The sequence below is a fragment of the Ptiloglossa arizonensis genome, chromosome 12 (genome assembly GCF_051014685.1).
Source record: "Ptiloglossa arizonensis isolate GNS036 chromosome 12, iyPtiAriz1_principal, whole genome shotgun sequence".
NCBI lineage: Eukaryota > Metazoa > Arthropoda > Insecta > Hymenoptera > Colletidae > Ptiloglossa > Ptiloglossa arizonensis.
In genome coordinates, this window is record NC_135059.1 from 3,834,041 (window position 1) to 3,854,676 (window position 20,636).

At 43.1% G+C, this 20,636-nt stretch overlaps 1 protein-coding gene across 4 annotated transcripts in view; it reads right to left on the bottom strand.

Moving 5' to 3' along the window:
* Positions 1-1,495: 1,495 nt before the first annotated feature.
* LOC143153090 (uncharacterized) overlaps positions 1,496-20,636 on the bottom strand; it is a 97,057-nt gene continuing 77,916 nt past the window's right edge. For 3 of the 4 annotated variants that reach the window (XM_076323917.1, XM_076323918.1, XM_076323919.1), the window contains 7 exons: positions 16,628-16,823; positions 7,284-7,356; positions 5,860-6,603; positions 5,637-5,731; positions 4,486-4,599; positions 4,048-4,425; positions 1,496-1,836 (listed from right to left, as the gene is read on the bottom strand). In XM_076323917.1, coding sequence (XP_076180032.1) covers positions 1,585-1,836; positions 4,048-4,425; positions 4,486-4,599; positions 5,637-5,731; positions 5,860-6,603; positions 7,284-7,356; positions 16,628-16,823 — 1,852 coding nt within the window. In that variant the 3' untranslated portion in view covers positions 1,496-1,584. Of the gene's footprint in view, positions 1,837-4,047; positions 4,426-4,485; positions 4,600-5,636; positions 5,732-5,859; positions 6,604-7,283; positions 7,357-16,627; positions 16,824-20,636 lie in introns of those variants that run through there. The other variant, XM_076323920.1, reaches the window with a different exon arrangement.

The following is a 20,636-nucleotide window of genomic DNA, read 5'->3' on the forward strand; positions in this document are numbered from 1 at the left end:
TAAAAGAGGGTTTCAAAGGGGAGCTAGAACGGTCGTCGTGTAATTATAGGTCATTGAACTCTTCTTTGAATAAGCTACGAGACTAGGTGAAAGAACAAACCGCGTTCCATTTAAAAGCGCAAAACTGGCAAATTCACTCCCGAATTCAATTTAGAAAAAGTATATTGTGAAGTTCTAAATCGTTCTTACTGCGTGAGATTTTGTATAATTTATCATTTGGAATATAATCGATTGTTTTTTAGATTGTATACGGAGGGAATTTTAGATAATCGTGGTATATAAACGTATAGATGTAGAATTATTCGTAAATATAATTAGAAATATTATATTTCCAATATCAGCGCATCTTCGTTTCACGATTGTCGATCATTCTACAAGACCATTCTATCGATACGAATTTCTTAAAAACAACTATGAATATTCCATTCGTAGAAAAGTGTAACGAAATAAAAAATTTTCAATGGAATAGAGGTAAACGCAATAACCGATTCTAATAAGAATTGTAGCTGAAACGATAAATTTTCATTCAAAACTACGAGATATAATAGACGCGCTGGAATTGATTGACAGTAATACGTCTACTCGACCAGAAGATTTAAACATTGGCAAGCTATCCATGATAGGTGCTATCCGTGAGAATAGTCAATCACACCGGTACCAATCGCAACGAAACGACCGATTAAACAACAGAAGCGATTAATCGAAACCGAAGGAAGATACGAGGTACTTTGATACGGCGTGATCGAGGCACAGTGAGCGTCGCTCGTTTCTCGATATTGTCAAATATCCGGGTGAGCTTTGATGTCGCGTAATAAGCTGTTGATCGTACGGTAAGTCAGCCGTCGTTTCTGTTGGCTGACTTCGACAGAAGCCATCGTCTTTGATGTCGTATGCAGAGATATTACGGGAAACCCAAAATGCGGCAGGCTGAGTTTGTCCGGAACGGAAAGGGCCGCGGGGTGAAAGATACCTGTCGTTCGATGGTAAATCCGTCGTGAGAGGCGACGAACAGGCGGCTCCCCGAATAAACAGGGGTAGACCGTTTCGAATTTTATGCTTTCATATTCCGCGCGATGGATTTTTATTACGAGCTCGCGCAACGGAATCGTAACCGAAATCCTGATCAAAAATTGCCTGTTTCGCGCTCAGAGTAACCACGTTTTCGTTACCGCCCGAACGATCTCCTTTTTATCGGATCACGAGTCTGAACTCTTCTCTAAAGAAGAATCATCGACTCTGAATCGAGCGAAATCGTTCGACGACCGGTGAAACTAATGTATTTAAGTGTGAACGCCATACTTCCTGCCTCGAGAACTCATCGACGAACCCTGTCGACAAATTTTTCTCTTTTAATACGACGCTCTCGCTCGTTGTACTTACAATGTCTCCTGTAACGAATTGTGTCTGCATTTTCCCGAACATCGAACCAAAAACATTCCCCAATTACCTTATACTTTCTTCGGTCCGGATTCCAATGCAATTTCATTCGTTTAATGTTTCACTGTAAGTGGCTGCTTTATTCCAAAGTTTACGTTACACGAAAGTGTCATCCGTTGGATTTTTATTAACCGTCGATGGAAATTTCTACTGTTTCTTCAGGGTCGTTGGAACATCTCCTTTCCCAGGCTTCTCGACAAGATTGAACCAGCGTTGTTCGTAATTGCTCATGATTTTTTCGCGATCGGTGTCCGCTAATATAACGTCCTCGTCGTCTTGTTCGATGGCTATCTCGAGGTCCGGTTCCGTCTTCAGATAGAAGAAATACGGTATGGGTTCGTCCGCGCGTGCAGAGTCTCTCGCCAAATCGCTAACCTCCTCCCATTCGTTGTTCGATTCCTGTAAATATTGCACAGTTACGGTAACGCGAGTTCGATACCGAGGAAAGATTTTCTAGAAGCAAAACTTCCTCGAACATAAATCGGATACATTGTACGGTATCGTCGCAATTGTTCGTCGTAGACAACAGGGAAAATCTGAAAACAGAAATAAGTTAATGCCTTTTGAATTCACTGGCGAACGGATCATTGAACAGCAATTGTTTGAAACTTTGCGGGGAAATTGAATCTCGCGAATTCTTGCTCCCTTCGTTTCCCATTTTCGACGATCATCGTTCATTAATCTTCGGTTTCAATATCGGTCAAACGTTACGTCGTTCGTTGCCGTGGGCGAAACGTACCGAACGAAGACACGGATCTAAGAGTTAAATCGCTCTTAACGACGACGATGATAATAAATCGATTACGTCTCGCAAACCGTAAGAGAACCGTGGATCGAAATCGTTCGAGAACGGTCGAACAACGGAGTCGTTTATCGGGATGGACTTTTTACTCGGCAATGGCCGCCATTATTAACGGAGAAGATCGGCGGAGGAAAAAATTCGAGAAAATATGGAACGTTGATCCGATATTTATCGAGCCCGTTAACCGTATTAACAACGCCACGCCGAGAAAACTTTTCCTCGGATTTATTAAATACTCGTCTCCCTATTTCCCTCGATAAAATATTTAATTACACGAATTAGTTCGCCAACCTGCTGATTAAACCAGGGTCCCTTTTTTTTTTAATCATAAATCCCGCGAGACGAAACAAATTGCTCCTTCAGCGAGTCGCGGAATGCGAATATCCCCGGATCGTAAATAAAAATAAGAAATACAATCGGTTACTACCGGCTTGAGTATCGAACGAACAACACCGAAAGGTCAACTCCTCGCTTATTTATAAACCGTCGGATAAAAATCATTGCGACAGATTTCTTACGAAACTTGAACGTTCCGTGTCATCGGATCGCGTAATTCATAGGACGCGACCTCTATTTCTGTGCGTTCGACAAATGCGGTCAAACTCTTTCCACGGTTAGGAAAAAAACGTCCCAGCGTTATGCCTCGTTTAGCCCTTTCCCTCGAATCGATTCTAACCCGATGGAATCTAGAAACGCGGCAAAAACTTGTCGAATATCAATAACGAGAAACTCCGAGCGCTCATCGGATCGCGAAACGAGCAATACGGGCCACGGACAGAGAAGAACGATCGAAAACGCGAAACGGAATTTCATCTCCGCTCCGAAAGACGCGCGTGGACAAAGTGAATACAACGATCGTAAAATGGAAGGAACTCTTTCGAAGTGTCTACAAGGTTTTCACAATTCTGCGACACCGTCTTTTGCAACTCGATTTTGCGTAAAGCGTAGAGTGGAAATTTCAATTCGATGTATCCACCTCGCTCTTAACGTTCAACGATAACGGAACGAGTTCGAAAGTGGTTGGTTCCAAGAGCAGATAATGCGCGATTTATTATCTTCGATGTTTCGATCGGGTATATTTACAGTTTGGGCAAAAGTTTATATCGCGATGTATAATGCAAAACGCAAGAAATAGTACGAAACATTTCCGTCGAAAGGCGAAAATTTAACGCGCGTTACGATGTACAAAAATATATACGTATAGTTTTCAATAAAATACCGACGAAAATTACCCGGCTACGAAGAACCGTCGGACATCTTCCCTGGGAACGTATCGAAATAATAAGACGATATTTTATTTCCAAATACGAGCAACGAGCATCGGATACGAATATCTTGAGTGTTTTCTAGAATGCCATAACCGAAGACAAATTGAAAAACTCGAAGAAGATTACAAGAGAGTGGAAGGTATAACGTAGAGACACGAGCAATAAGTGAACAGCAGTGTTGGGTGTTACTGGCCAGAGAGTGTAAAATGCGAACAAGAGAGTGGAGCTGAAAATTAGAAGGTAAAGAGTACAAATTACTGAGTAAAAAATGACACGAAATTAATTAGAGCAAAAAGTGTGTACCAGTCGAACCAGCCTTTCTTTGGGCAATTTCAACTACTTTTGAATACGTATCTACCGTAGAGAAGCAACCCTCGTCCTATTTAACCAATTCATTCATCTAACATTTTTACTTCTACAACTAGGTCGAATGACATTCAAAATTTGTCGGTTCATGCTCGAACGAATCACCATGGGCAACTGTAGAATTTCACAAAGCTGCGCAAGTGGTTCTACGAATGGTAGAGAAAGCTTCATTACCGTTGACTCCTCCATCCTTACATCCAAAGCTCCCTCTGTTTCAGCCTTGGATTCATTCACTTTATTCACCGGTTCCTCCGTTACTTTCGATGTTTCCTCCGGTTTGGATTCCGCAGGAACAGATGCAACTTCGATGATCGTGGATGCCTTCGACGAAGACGCAGAGACCATTTCCTCGCTGTCCGATTTTACGGATGCCTGTTCAGGTACAGCTTCCTTGGAAATCGTCACCTCTTCCGGTGCAGCGGCTGGAGGTGTTGTTTCAACCGATGGTTCCCGAAACGTTTGTTTATTCGTCTCGTTTTTCTTCACCCGCTGGCCGTTTCCTTGCACAACGAACGTGGCCAATACGAGTCTTCCTCCAATTACCTTTGTCGCCTGCAACACAGGTATGATTAGACGCCCCACCGGCGGGAAAATGTGCCACGAAATTGTTACCAGATCCGCCGTCTCCCTCCAGTGTTTGTAATAAGATCTGTAAAGGGTCGCGTCGCGTGTAAATTTCTTCGCGAGCTCTTCCATCTCCTCCATGTTCCCTGGTATAGGTAACTTCTGCAAGAAATTCTTACTTTTCAACGACAAATTTTACCGGTTGTTCTATTCTCGAGGTCAAAGAGAACGGGTAACTCTTGGTTAATTATTTGTACCGTAAACTTCGATGTCTTGTATTTTTTTAATCGATTTGAAATCGGTAAAACGAGAACTCGCGTTTATAATTTCGCATAGATAGAGACACAATTTAATTTTGTAAAAATTCTTAACTTTGACCGAAGAAAGTACAGATTTGAAACGGGACGTCTCGAGAGCTTCTACCATGGTGCGATTAGTCCGTGGAAAAATTATATCAAGATAGGGGAAACGTAGTTTCGATAAATTGTTTTTCGCGTGCTGGTTTGATAACGTTAAAACATTTTCCAGGCTACAGGTAGAACCAAATTGTAAGTAACGTTAGTCGTGAGTAAGTGTACAGAAGCTATGTGGTCACGGATCGGATCAAAATGAAATTCAACGTGGTGAAACACAAGATGTAATCGATCTAATCGGACATGCGATACGGTGATCCGTAAAGCGGCATAGCGACGCCACAGGACGAACACGAAGCGACACCTATAAATGCCAATTACCCGGTGAATACAGGTAGTGGATTGTGCGAATAAACGAGGTGTCGAAAGATGTTGTCGCATACTTGATCTTTGTAACAAGACAGGTTATAAATAGAAAGACTGTGTCGTTTCCAGTGTCCGACACGCGAGTAAAAGTTGACTCTACCCCTTTCGCTGTATTCGGCTACATCCAACATTCACGAAATGTTAAGTACAATTGGTACATTTGTGTGTTGTATTCCGTGCACAGTATTCATGAATCCATAGTCCATCCAAAGAGACGAGATACCAATGTTTACATTAACGTCTACGCGATTAATTAAATGCTCTGTAGCTATTGGTCTATTTTCTTAAATTCTGAGAATGGCTTTCACTCAGTTGTAGAAGGTATTTTTTTTTCTGGTCAAAATTATCCAAAAAATATCAGGTCACGGTGTACCTACAGAACGTAACAAATTACGGTGTTACGCAAAAAGATTTGCTTACTTTCAATTCCTCCTTCTCCTCGATCTTCTTTTCTTCGCCGGAACCCTTCCACGGTATTCCAATCGGCCAGTGGTGCATCAACTGTTCTTCTTCTTCTAAACGATGGAATCATTCTTTTAGAAACGAACGAAACCCACGCTTCTGAATCGAGCGGAATTTTCCACAATGTTGCCACATTCGAAAGTTCGACTCTTTTCTACCGAATGAAAGAAGTTTCTCATACCCGATGTAAATGTGGTCTCATCTGTTTGTTCGATGGCGACCTCGTCTTTGGGAACCGTGTCGTCGTTTCTAGGTTGTTCTATACCACCGTCATCTTCGGGAGCAGCATCGCTCTTAGGTTGCTCCGTATGATCCACACCTTCGGGAGCAGCATCGTTGTTAGGTTGCTCCGTATGGTCCACACCTTCGGGAGCAGCATCGTTGTTAGGTTGCTCCGTATGGTCCACACCTTCGGGAGCAGCATCGTTCTTAGGTTGCTCCGTATGATCCACACCTTCGGGAGCAGCATCGTTGTTAGGTTGCTCCGTATGGTCCACACCTTCGGGAGCAGCATCGTTCTTAGGTTGCTCCGTATCGTTCACACGTTCGGGAACAGCATCGTTGTTAGGTTGCTCCGTATGGTCCACACCTTCGGGAGCAGCGTCGTTCTTAGGTTGCTCCGTATCGTTCACACGTTCGGGAACAGCATCGTTGTTAGGTTGCTCCGTATGATCCACACCTTCGGGAGCAGCATCGTTGTTAGGTTGCTCCGTATGATCCACACCTTCGGGAGCAGCATCGTTCTTAGGTTGCTCCGTATGGTCCACACCTTCGGGAGCAGCATCGTTGTTAGGTCGCTCAGTACCGTTTGCACCTTCGGTAACAGGATCGAGCTCGGTTCGTTCAACGATATTGTTCTCCTCCTCTTTCTCCAACGCGTCCACGTAGAAACTCGAACTGGTCGTTAGCTCTCCGCTGGATTTTTCTAGAAAGATAATAATGCCACTCGGGGCAAATAATCGCGGTTCGTCCGATCACCGTGGTACCGGGGGGCATTCGAGGAGGTTTTCTCGCGTCTCGGGAGCGGGACGTTCGCGTCTTAATTAAATATCAACGGGAAGAAAGTTCTACGGCCGGTAGGACACCGTGACGGAAGTTCGACGCGTCTCCCTCTGGGTTTCATCGAGCGGAACACAAAGAACGAAGAAAAGTTTCTCTTCGAATCGGCTTATCGCGGGCGTACGCGCGGGGGATTTAGCGCAATAACGCGGAGACACGAAATTACTTATTAAATACGGGAAAATTCTAAGATAAGGGCGAACTCGTCCATAGCCCTCTCCCCGGGGTCGGTTACCGTTTCTCACGGATACGGTTTACCGGACCATCGTTCGCGATGTCGTAAAATCTGTTTAGGGCAACGTAAAAGCACTGCGCGATACCCCCGGAGAGGCCGTGCGAAACAACAATGCCCATACTTTCAGATTTATTTCGCGATAAGTGCTAGCAGCGGGCGTCCATGGCGCGGCTTCTACCAAAATTACTGTTCTGTTACTGCCTGCCGCCTCCCACGCTCGACCTCGATTTATGTTACGTTGAGCCCAACGAAAACAAACTCGCGGCAGCCGGAAAACAAGGGAAGACCGAACGGAATTACGCTTCCCTCACCTAGAGAATCGACGGAGTTGCCGCTGGGATTCCGCTCCGACTCGGTGGGAACTTTCCTCGGATTATCTTCTTTCTGTGAACGAAAACCCGGGACCGTTAGCGTTGCCCATCTTGGACTTTTTTCCACGGTGGACTGCAATTTTTCAACCGGCAACGAAAATAATCAGGACGGCCGAGGGACGTTGTACAACGGAACACCAGGAGAGAAAGATATCCTGGAAACGGAACGTCCCAGGCTACCTCGATCTCCTGACCTCTCGAGTTGTATCGGTGAGAGCCAGTTCTCTCGCGCGAACAACGCGAAATTTCGAACGCGAGATTCGATCAGTGTTGTTGAAACAGGATTCGGGATCTCGAGCTACAGTTCCAGCCCTGAACGACCAACAACCCTTTAGGGTCTGGAAACCGTGTTCGAGATCTACGCGCCAGTGCTTTTAGGCACAAAGGCTCGTATTTGTATTCGTTTCAGCATCCTCGATGAAACGTTTCACGAATCACCTTAAATTGAACGTAAATCGCGCATCGAACGTAACGAGAAAATTACTACTCGCAATGTACTACAAGTGTAACTACTAATATCGCAATTTATATACCGTGATCAGTTGCGAATATCGGGGAAACCCTTGTCAAATTAAAGGAATACGGGCAACCTGCTCGCACGCTGAGCAGAATTAAGCCGAGACTCGTCGCTTCGAGATTACTGTTGCAGTTGATTACGAAAAGTGGTCGCGATGATTCTAATCGTTAATCAAACAGTCATCGCCGAGATTATTCGATAACAGCGAACTTCATTTGTAATCCGCAATCGTTACGTCGAGCAACCGCCGAGCGTATTAGCACGCGCTGACGAGACGCTGGTCGGGAAGGTGAGGAGGAAGCAATAAGCTCGCTGTACTCGCTTAACTCGGTACGAATTTCTGTAACGCGTGTAAGCGGGTACTTGTTGCCAACGGTGCTACGGGATGTCGCGAGATCGTTCAACGCCAAATGAATATTTGCGCGAGATTAATAAAATCGTGGATCGTTCAACGCCGAATGAATCTTTGCGCGAGATTAATAAAATCGTGGATCGTTCAACGCCGAATGAATCTTTGCGCGAGATTAATAAAATCGTGGATCGTTCGAGTAAACGATTTCATTCGATTTTATTTGTTATTCGATACTCGCTGTCTCTACCGACCCGGAGAGACTTTTTTATGGCTCGATCGTAACGTTGGAATAACTTTCCTTAGAAATTGAGAAAAGTAGAATTAAAATAGTAGAATTTTTGTTTAAAGGAGGTCAAGTTACGGGTCCGTTTGGACCCAGGCCGTGGTGTCATCCATGGTCGTTCGAACTGTCGGTTTCGTAAGGGTTAAAGGTTATTACTCATTTATTGGCACAACTCTAACGCGACACGAGACCAACATCGACGTTTTTCTATCAATTGTTCATTTATCGAAATCAGATTGTGAAAACGACACGGTTTAATTGTCCATGTAACAATCGACGATACTGTTTTGTTATTTACACGATATCAGAATTACATACAGGACTATGTCAGAAAATGCAAGAAAATATTGAATTCTAAATGTACCAAAATTTACAACGAAACGAATCGTTGTAACAGCTTCATTGCACTCGACGAAGAGGAAAATGTTAATCGATTCACCGATTCAATTAACTTTTCATCGCCCATCGTTACCGATGCATCGTAACAGACGCGATACCGATAAGAAGTTCTCAATGTATGATTATCAAATATTCAGGTCGTGATCGGAGCGAATGAAACGAGAGTCGATTTTTTAAAGTGGACGCGCTTCGATTAAAATACATACAATGCTGTGAATTTATCGATAATTATGATGAATTATCATCGGTCCGATGATTCGGCGCTGTACCGATAAATGAGCGACGAACTTGTGACGAATTTCCCGATATCTAATTTCTACAAATGACTTCGTCACCTCGGAACAGTGCATCCCGATCCCCAAGCTCGAATTCGACGAACATCTTCCCGATAAAACTTACCCCGAGAACCAACCCTGTGAAACTTTTCCACCTATTCTTTAAGATAGCAACTGTATACAAACTCACCAAGCTCTCGAATAAAACAGTCTATATTCGGAAGTCAACTGTTCGCCACATCGTTACGCTGTCCGTTTCAACCCATTATTTCTCCCGTCCGAATAATTTTCAAGTAAAGTTCTCAGTTTGGATCAAGTGATTCGTCGCGACTCTCAAATCCTCGCTAAATTCATTCGAATCAAGATTCGAGTGCGACTCGAATCCTTCGCTAAAAAGTGACAGTTTCAAATTTGTCCCGTCACAAGCTCAAAACGTACCCGACGAATCGGGCTTTAAGTTCGTGCTCGTGAGCTTCGAATACCCGAGCTTCGCGATATCGTCGATTCAGCTGCCACGCGGAAACAAGAGTAACGTTGTATGCGGACAAAAAGAAGGAGAAACCTCGTCGAAACTCGATCCCGTTCCGCAACACGCAACGCGGGGCGAAAGTTTGACCGGCGCAAACAGAACGGCGTGCGATTAATGCATATTAAAATTAAAATTAAATTTGCACCGCTTATCGGCTGCGGTGGCTGGCAAGAGACGCGAGAAAACGTGAGTCTGCAGTCAGTGCACGGTGTACATAAATCGGCCGGTTGACGGTGTAGAGTTCCGTGGTAAATACACTCTTCCGATCCGCCATCGCGAAATCGTGCACGGGTGTTACAAACACGCGCGTTGTATCGCGGAATTTTGAAAATTTGCGCGAGTAATAGATCGAGAAATAAAGGAGGAACTATGAATTTTGTTTTTCTAGTTTTCTTTTTTTTTTTTACGCGTAGTTCGAGATACTTTTCCGAATAAGTATCCGTTTAGTACCACGGCGATCAGCTGGACGTAGCACAAACGATAACCGACCAAGGTAATAATAATAACGCCTTTATTGCGCGATAAAAGAAATGAGAGTTCATGTACGGATTGACGTAAAAGACGCCCAGACTGGGCAACGGTCGGGAGAAACGGAGAGAAAGAAAGAGAAATATAAAAATAATTGAAAAGAAACGAAGAAACGGAAACGAGACGGAAAATTGTCGGTTTTCGAGATCGAGATTTCCGAATAGATGTATGGCAAGGAACGTTCCTTCGCAACGAGGAGGAATTTGTCGTAACGAAGATTATAGTTGCGCGATCAGAGGCTACTGTGTATTTGCAGAGTGCTTCGAAAGTGAGCGATTCGTCTCAATATGTTACGTAAACGCGAGATCGGAAATGCTTTATTTATGAAATTCGAACGGAAGAATTAAACACGAGGGAAACAATAACAGACTATTAGTACTGTAGAAATTATCTATATACAGGTGGTAGTTATTATGAAATAAAGGTGAATAAAATTTTAGGATATACTTGTACTGAACGAGGTAGTAGTAGAACAAAACATTAACAAAGCACACAAATAATAACCACGCTGACTACGCTGACTACGCTATTCTTATATTACGCGATTCGACACGTTTCGACAATTTTCCAACAATGACTGCCCTTAAACACACTTTTCTCGCACCTTATATTCTCACACGCACTCGTCCCTTTCGTTCTAACCCTTAACCTTTCTCACTCCATGCATCTGGCGCCATCTCGATTGCTCATCTTTCGCACCTCAGTTCGAAACATCGTACCTCGCCGTTCAGTTCGAACACTTCTTTCACGTCTCGAAAACACTTGCTCGTCTATCCCAAACACTCCACATTTTCACCGGATCTCGCGCATTCCCTTTCGTTCCCACGCATTACCACACTTGGCCATCTTGCACTGTGTCAGCGTTACGGAAAACTTGCCTGACCCATCGTCTAGACTTATTGTCGCGCCTTCGCTCTCGTGTTTTTTATCTTTTACGCAAACACACACTTCGCTGGCATCCTACATCATTGACCGATTTTTTTTTTTCAATAAAAGGTTGACGTCTATTTCGAACGTTGACAAGAATTTTATTAAGAAGCGTCGAACAGTCGGTTCCGCGTCGATTGGAGCGCGAAGAGAGGAATGAAAAGGAGGTTCTATATGCAGGCTGTTTTCATCGTCGAAGTCTTCAGTGGACCGTGTTAATTTATTACGGTGCCGCCATTGAAAATAAAATTTCATCTCACACTTGATAATAAAGCATTTCCGAATCTGTGTATCTGTAACGATTTTCTTAGAGTTTAGTCACAGAACGTATTGGTAACAGTTTCATCGAACCTGCTATATATTCGAATGGAAAACTTCACATAGATCATCGATTACGAAGTCACCTTCGAAAGATGTGTACACGTATATACACTTGTATCTGTGTGCTCGATTTAAATGATCCATTACCCGCCTTTGAGAAAAAGACCGACTGTAAGCGAATCTTCAAAGCGTTTCGAAAGCGTGGCGTATATTCCCCGTACATCACTATTGTATTTCTTCGATCGTTTCGATATATTCGTGTATTGTTGTTCGACGACGATTTTGATCAATGTATTTCAAGATTTCGTTTCACCTATTGCGTATCCCGCGCCTCGACGCCCGTTTGAACGACTCGATGAAATTCGTGGTCGTCCCGTGGGTCGTTCGTATTGTTTGTTTTATTAGGCGTTGCTCGGCGCCGTTTACTCTCTTCTTTTAGATTTCGACCGATCGGTTATTCCTATGCACGATGATAAAAATTTCACGCGTTCGTGAAATGGCTACACAAGTCTTGGCTACACAAAGAATTTTCTATCCTTGGTACACCCTTTATTTGTCCACCGACTCGCGACACACGCGGCGTCTTTTATCGAACGCAAAAGCGACCGTACCGGGACCGATCGCGTTCGACGAAATATATTGAAGTCGTTCGATTAATCTTCCACTTCAAGGTCGGCCGCCTTCGCGAAATAACCACGCATACGGTCGACATTTTCACCCTGGTGTTACTTTCTTCTCCACCCCTTTCTCTCTCTGTCTTTTTTCTTTTTTCTATTTTCCCATGGAAGAGCACGCATGGAGCGGCATACGGGGACAGACGGGAAAGATTTAAACCGTTCCTTCGTCACCGAACTATGCGGCGTCGCGTATAAATCTTCACGGGCGGACTGAAAAGTACGTAGGTTCGCGGCCAACACCTGGTCTGCGCCACGGGACAACGAAACATGCTGCTCCGCGGTGTTCAAGGTTAACCAGCCGGATGCTGCGGAACAACGGCTATTCCCAGCGACCCGCGTAAATCATGTTCACCGTGCATCGCCGCCGAGCGAACTCGATAGCGAGGAAACTTTCGAGAATTAAGTTTCTCGTGTTAGGAGCAGCGGGAGACTTCGATGCCTTGGAGATTAGATTTCTACGATGGCGTAGGAAATTGGAAAAATTGTGGCAGCTATGGAGGGGAAGGGAGAATAATTTCTACCAGGAATCGAGGGAAAGTGAAACCTTCGAACAACGGTCGAATAAAATTTTCCTTCGACAAACTTCCGGATCGAATCGAGGCTCTTAGTACCCAAGATACTTTGGTAATCGTAGACTGGGAAACTGGGCCGATGAAACTCTCCGAGACGAATGAAAAAGTATTAATAAACGAGGGTAAGAAGTTCCGCTTAATCGCGTTACCAGAAACGAACGTTAAAAGATTTCTTTTCCTCGTTCGAGATCACCCTTTCCATACGTGCATTAGGTCGTTCGGAGAGTTCGCTTCGCAATTCGCAAAGTGTGCGTCAAGGTGGAAAATTAATTAAGAAGGCTCGGAAAGTGGTTTATTCCCGGTACAGCCGTAAAGCAATCGACGTTGTTGCACATTTTGCTGACACGTTTGGCTACGACCAAGGGAAATTCCCAAGTCGCCCTTAAGCCTTACTTAGGTCTCCAGGTGCAGCGTACGTAGGCAGGAACCTTTCTTTACTCTTTCTGCTGCTTGCAAAAATTTCTAAACGAAGTAATCGTTGGAATATCACAATTGCGGAAAGTTGCACTGCTTGCAAAAATGTCTAAACGAAGTACTCGTTGGAATATCACAATTGCAGAAAACGAGTACTTCCAGCACACAGGGAAGGTATTAACGATGTTGGTGAGATTCTGTGCAAATTATTGCACATGTTTCTTCTTCTACGCGTGAAAAAAATCTAACGACGTGAAATACAAGAAGAGAATACTTGTACGATTTGGACAATTTTGTCGAATCTTCGCGACACTTCGGTGTCCTGTGACTTTTCGGCAGTATGTAAATATTACATAATTCTTCTTCTACGCGTGAAAAAATCTAACGACGTGAAATACAAAAAGAGAATACTTGTACGATTTGGACAATTTTGTCGAATCTTCGCGACACTTCGTTGTCCTGTGAATTTTCCGCAGTATGTACGTTAACCTCGTACCAAGAAAAACGCACCGAAGCGAAAGTAGACCGAACGATAATACGTACCGTGGAAAAGGAGGGACGAAGTTAGATCGGGAAATTCGGCACCTTATCGCCATACGTTCCCGGTCGTAGACGGTACGAAATCGCGTACGCGATTTATGCCGATCTCTGGGACGAGCAGCTCGATTCCTCCGCGCGCGTCCCGCGATTGTCATCTCGTCTAGCAGCCTCTTCAATAGGAACGCGACAACTGAACTCGTAATTTACAGGGAAATTTCAGGTTCGCGCTGCACCGAGCAACAAACCGTCTACGCTCCATTCACGGCAGGTATGCTTTTACGACTGTAAGATATTTACGGTGGTCGCGTAACACGTATCTCGCTCGCGTATTGTTAGAAGCCCTTTGTTAACCGCGGGTGCGTGCAACCGTGTACGGTGGAAAATCGGTCCCGGCCGGAGCCTGGGCTCACGAAAGGAGCGAACGTTATCTCGGGCTGTACGAAATTATCGGAAAGCGATATCGAGACGAATCGTTCCGCGAACGACGAGACCCCTTTTCCTAGATCCCAGCGAGCGCGATAAGTTGACGACGCATCGATACGCCTTTTACGAAATTGTGCCGGCAATAATATTCGATTCTGTGCGCTCGCAGGTGCCGCGTTTCCATTACCGAGCGTAGCCGCGATGCTCTTACAATACCATCGTTACACGCCCGTATCGACGTCGTTAAACTTAAATTAGGTCGCTACCGTACGACCAGCCAAACTTCTCAACGAAATTTACCCGACCGATACACCATCTACGTTCGATCTCGCATTCCTCGCGTCGACGATACCAGACCCTCTACAATTTAAACAATTTCGACGGGGGATTCTCGCAGATTTATAGAGATACACACGATCCACCGAAGCGTTACGGGCCATTTACCTGCCGAGTATCGGAGATAGACGAAATTGTTTTTCTTTTCTCCTCGTCATTAGCTTGTACACGGTGTCCGTTTTATCACGGTGTAGAATATCTCTCGAACAACCGATGATATTGTTGTATCGGAATTTTCCATTTTCAACCGACCACAGTCACCGAGAGTCTACGTGTACGGTGACATTGGTCATATTTTAAATAAAAATTGGTATGTTTGTAGTTGGTCGTCGTATCGTGCAACGAGTTGCAACAACGATCGCGTAGTTCTTAGAAAGAATTCAATTTACAATCTTTGGTTTTTACGAAATTTTATACACACGTAAGGTAGTGTGGTATCGGATTTTTCATTTCCACTTGGGCCTGCTTCGAGTACAGGCCTAGAAGATTGTATTGCGTGTGAATGGATCTGCGTTAGAGTAAACACTTTGGCGCCGATTTGTCGCAAGGTTTCCCAAAGGGCACGAGCGACCCTTTACAGGGGGTCGTGCAAGACGACCGAGCGTGGAAATGTGTGAGAACGAAAGGAAATGCGTGCGATCTGAAGAAAACGAAGAGTGTTTGGTAAAGGTGAACGTTTTAGTTGGGTGAACGTGACCAGATGTCTATACTGAGAGAGATTCAGGATTAGAATGAAAGGGAATAAATGCACGTAGAGATATAGGGTGCGAAAGAAGCGTGTTTGGGACAGTAAGAGTATAAGAGACTTGTAAAGACATAGTAAGAGAAGAGAGTTGGAAAGACACGGTAAAATGAGAAACTTGTAAAAACGCAGATGACGAAGACGATAAAGACGCCTGCTGAGGACACTAAGACGACTAGTTTAATACATACTTTTATACATAATCGATCTATCTTTAACGAAAGAGAAACCTATTACTAATATACGAACAATACCACGTCTAATCCATAATACTATGGTATAACACTATAATATCTATATCTATGTGTATATCCATCGCCACCACGACAACAATATCGAGAAAATTCGCTTACAAATGTTGTTCAGTATCTTGGGAGGATGGACAAATTATTTATGTTATTGTCGAGATAAAACAAACACCCTGTACAGGATATTTTTACACGACATACGTGATCGTTCTGTCGAACCCCCCTAGAGGAAGGGGTGCTCCTCCAATCTCTCAAATGGAGTACGTACCATATAAATTTGTTCAGCTCCGAATAGCTCACGTCGGTTCTAACTGGATTTATTTAAGAATACTTTACCGATTTCAACGACGAGAAATTAGGTTTTTGGTAATCGTAGCGAGTAAACAGCTACGTCGTAGAATTTATTTCCAGAGATAAATTTTGTAACGATTGAACGACGTTTCGACCATCTCGTTTACGGTGTCCTTGGGGTTCGAAAGAAGAAAAAAAAATATGCAGACAATATACAACGGGGGACAGTCGTATGCTTCCTTCGTGAACGACTATACTCAAGGATATCCAGAACCATAGCTTACATTGTCATGGTAGATTTTTTTCTGCTAATTCTCGAACGAAATATTATCGCATAACCTGAAAATAGTGTATTATCTGCAATATTTCTACGTGGAACGTCGAATGTTCCTTTTAATAGTTTCAAAATTATTGTAACCGGTTCGACAGTTTAGACAATAGTTGATACATCGTCGAATAAGAACTCGTCCAAGAAGAAATGAAAAAATACACCATGAGAATTTCTGAATATCCTTGACACTAAATTTCCATCAAGGTTTCCTCTTTTTCCTTAAATCTCGATCGATTCAATGCAATTTAATAATAGTATACTCTTGATAGATTTAAATTCGTCGTATATCGTTAATAATTACTCCCAAAAGTCAACCAGCAACCTGAAACGAAACGTCAAACTTTCGAAGGAAACGAATGCTTTTCGATACTTGAGAACAATTCAATTCTTCTTCTAATTTCAGTTGTATTTGTAAATAATTATCGGTCGTTTCAATTGGACAGATCAACTTATCGATCGTGCATTGATAGTTCCGGTTTCCATAATTGTCTGAATTCCTCGTCTCTTATTCTCGGATTCGACGTAAACATCTGCGAATAGAAGAGCCACTTACCAGTCGCTACACGAAACAGAACTCACCTTCTCGAGCACTCGATGCACAGTGTTCTCGGTTGCCTTTAATTGTTCCGCGATCCTTACGATGAGATCGATATGCGTACGTAACCATCTCTGCCATTCGTCGGCAATTTCCCCGATCTTCGACAGCCAAACCGACCAAACGCGTAGTTTTTCCGATGGCACTGCGTACAATCGTTCCATGGACCTCACCACCTCCCTGTTGTTTCGACAAACACGTTTATTTCTAGTTAGTATATATCTAATCACGTAGTATCTAATTAGTATATCGATACTATTATTATTCCACTTCCCGTAGAAAAATATTTCGAGAAACACCAATATCCCGCGATCTCGTGAACGAAAGAAAATTTTCCATCAGTACAAAGCAAGAGACTCACATTCTGCGCAAAGTGAGTCACAAATCTGGCACAGGTCGAGCATTTTGTATCGACGAAAGTGGAACAAAGAGATAAATGTATAGTCGATCGTGTTTATTACAGAACGAGAAAAAGAAAAAGTGAAATGTCATAACGATTGTCCTCCTATAACCTCGCTATTTTCATAACGCTACGATGCACCTGAAAAGTTCTTGCATTCTTTCTTTTTTTTTTAATAAAACTCTTCTCCACTCTCATCTCTGATTATTTTCCTCGATAGCTAAAATTTACCGTGCTACCATTCTGTACAAATGGCTTACACTTTTGTTACGTCACGAGCTTCGTTCACTTCAGGAACATTTCTCGAAGAAACAGAATTTATACAGTCGATGTATAATTAGTAATTACAAAAATCTGTTCCTTTTCGTGCAGAAATAATCTCAAACTACTGCGCGATGTCGGTGAATTGCGAACCGGCAGTTGCAGCGATCGTGTAAAACGGTGGAACCAAAGACGCGACGGTATTTTGCAGAAAGTTCAAACGGACGATGTTTATTTAAAATGAAACGCGGTGGCTCGCGCGGAGAAAGCGAGCCCACGCGTACGTGCACAATTAAAAATAAAGAGACTACGATGCTATTTCGCGAAACGCGCTTATTTACCTCAACTTTTAATTCCGCCGACGTTGCTCGAGTGGCGTTACGTCAAAGAGACGCGGTACAAACCCCGGGTGCGTTGTTGTCTGTTGTGCGCGAAAATATTCAGAAACGGAAACTGGTTCGCTTCGAGCGGAACCGAGATACAGGGTGGCCATTGTGACTCCGTTCGCAATTTTTCAAAGACTCGCGATAAGTCCACCGACGAATTTCGTGCGCAAACTGGGACAGCTTTCGACCATAAACCCATTGACTATTAACCGAGCTATACAACTTCACACACCGCGAATACCAACGATACCGTTATACGTTTTGCATTTCCACTACAAAGAAACATTCTTTTTTTATTTCTCTTTCGTTTTCGTCGTTTTTAAAAATCTTTTTTAGAATAACGTTCTTGCGGTAGTCGACTACACGTGACTGCGCGAATTTCCTGAAAAATTCATCTTCCGTGAAAAAATCGAGGCTATTTCGCGTTAAAATTCAAACCCCGGTGTTAAAGATTCGAGAAAAAGTGAGATAACCCGGACTTCGCGTACTTTAATGTTCGTGAAAGTTTCAAGTGTGCGTTAAAAACAGCAAACTGCGGTTAATAAAATCTGTATACTTTTACGCGTTCGAAATTCCCAAGAATTATTACCAATCGGTATTTCTCGCAGTACGAAAAGCAGCGTATTAAACAATGTGGGTCCATATTGCCATGAGCAACTCTCAGATGCAGTAAACAGTTGGAAGGTTAAACAACAAGCGTCAATAGAGTTCCGAGTACAATGCACGAAACTCGAAATCCAAAGTTTCCACGTACAGACTGCAATTTAGGGGAAAAAGGGTTGTGCAGAATTCATAGTGCGAGTTGTATGTACGATAGAAAATTTCAACGAATCTTGATTCCGAGTAGAAAATTGTTACAGAAAAGAGTGGTAGAAATTCGAAATCAAATTGTAATGTTTGCGATTGACCTGTAATGGTATCTTTGACGATGATAATTAAACGAGCACGGTAATATTTGGGACGTTGGTTGCAACGAACACAGTGTACACATTCACGGAATCTGGTTCGCGTTGTTCCGCGATACCCGCGTTATTAATAATAATAGTAACGCGCCTTGATTGCGCTGGATAATGTAAAGTACAGCGGTAAGTAAATAAATGAGTTCCGAATGCAATTATAGCTTAGTCGCAGTTCTGGCGCAATGGCGAGATATAATCGTAATCTCTTGCATACCGTATTTCGAGTACAATGGCAGCTGATAAACAAAGGCTGCTTGAATACGATACTCGCGAAGAAGAACTTTATTGCGAAACTGTCGGGGATAGTCGTCGGGAGCAATTTCGGTCCGTGCGTAGTTACCAAAGAGTAATGACTCGAGAATCGAAATTAAAGAAGTACACAGAGGTGCGAGGGAACCGGTGACGATGTTTGGAAACGTGTCAGACAGGCGTGAATAAATCACGTTCACGTTCACGGTTAGTCGCGAACGAGTGTTGAGATTGTTTCAAGCCGTTTCTACAGACAGAATTTCAAACACCGCGCGACAAAAATTAGTTATCTAAATTCATCTCGGAATATTGACAATAGTACTCCTTCGTTTCACCAGAGTCGTATACAGTGTGAAATAGAAATATCGAGTCAGAGAAGAATAACGTAACAAATTGAAATATAAGTACATTTACGTTCAAAGACGCTGTGCAGTTACGAAGATTAAATAAAAGGGAGTACGAAGGAGAAATTGAAAAAATTATATTATAGTATAATTTTCAATTTTTTATCACGATACTACGTGGTGATCGAACTCGGTTTTAACGAGATTTCTTTGTATTTTCGTTTCGAAAGATAGTGCTGACTAAAAATCGCTTCGTTAACTTTGAAAAAAAATTGTTTTTCAAAATAATTCAATAACGAAGTATATTGGATAATATTCACGGGATATACAACGCACGCTTATAACATTTTTCCAATTTTTAATGCGAATACCGCGAATACGTTTCAGGAATTCGTCACGTTGTGCGTTATATTTGTTATTTGAAGTACATGTACACCAGCTCGAGAGAGTTATTTTTATTCGTTATATTTTTCGTCCGTACGTTCTATTGAACTTACAACGTGTATGGTAAGTATCGGGATCCTGCTATCGTATAAACTACCAGGAAGATGTATTTTTTCGTTACAGAAATATAATACGATCGCTCAAAACTCAAGATTCAAAAAGAGAGAGAGAGAGAGAGAGAGAGAGAAGTATTGTGGTTGAAACTACAATACAGACGTATAACCCAACTCTACGATGAAAGGATTCCAAGAAACAGGTCATCGATGATACGACGTCTCTCGTCGAAGAGCAAACTGCGCACAGAGAAATCGAAACTTTAATCGCTCTAAATATCGTACACGCTTTATCGAAAAGAGAGAGCAAAGTTACGCGTCGCGATTGTGTTCTTAAATCCGTGAGAAAAAATAAGAATATTTCTCAATTCTCGACCGTGTCGCATTCGTTTCTCTTCGAAGCGATCGTTCACTCCGATTCGCCCAATCCCGAGAATCTAACGTGTAGGCTCTCGCGACAATCGATCGAAATTCGAAAAATCGTCTCGTAAATCGAAACAAAAATTACCCGCGAAATCGGCGAAACGATCTCGTGGATTTCCCGTTTCCCTGGCGGCCTTGATTCGCGCGTCACACAACCTACACCTTGAACTAAAATTACGGATTGGCGATCATCAAACTATTTCGAGATCGGAACCGCAAGAGCGCGCGTGCGCTGCGCGCGCACAAACACACCGCGGACCACTTTTCTCTCGCTGGCGTTTTTCTAGCTGGCCAATTTCTAGATTCATGAATACAAAACTAAACGGACGCGATTTATGCGCGCCACGGTCTGTTTACATTTGCACATACGCTCCCTGATAACCTCAGCTTCCACGTAAGCAAATAATAGCGTACAGAGTTTCTTTCTCTCGAGCGGTGTACACGCTTTTGGATAAAAATTCTCCGTGACGAACG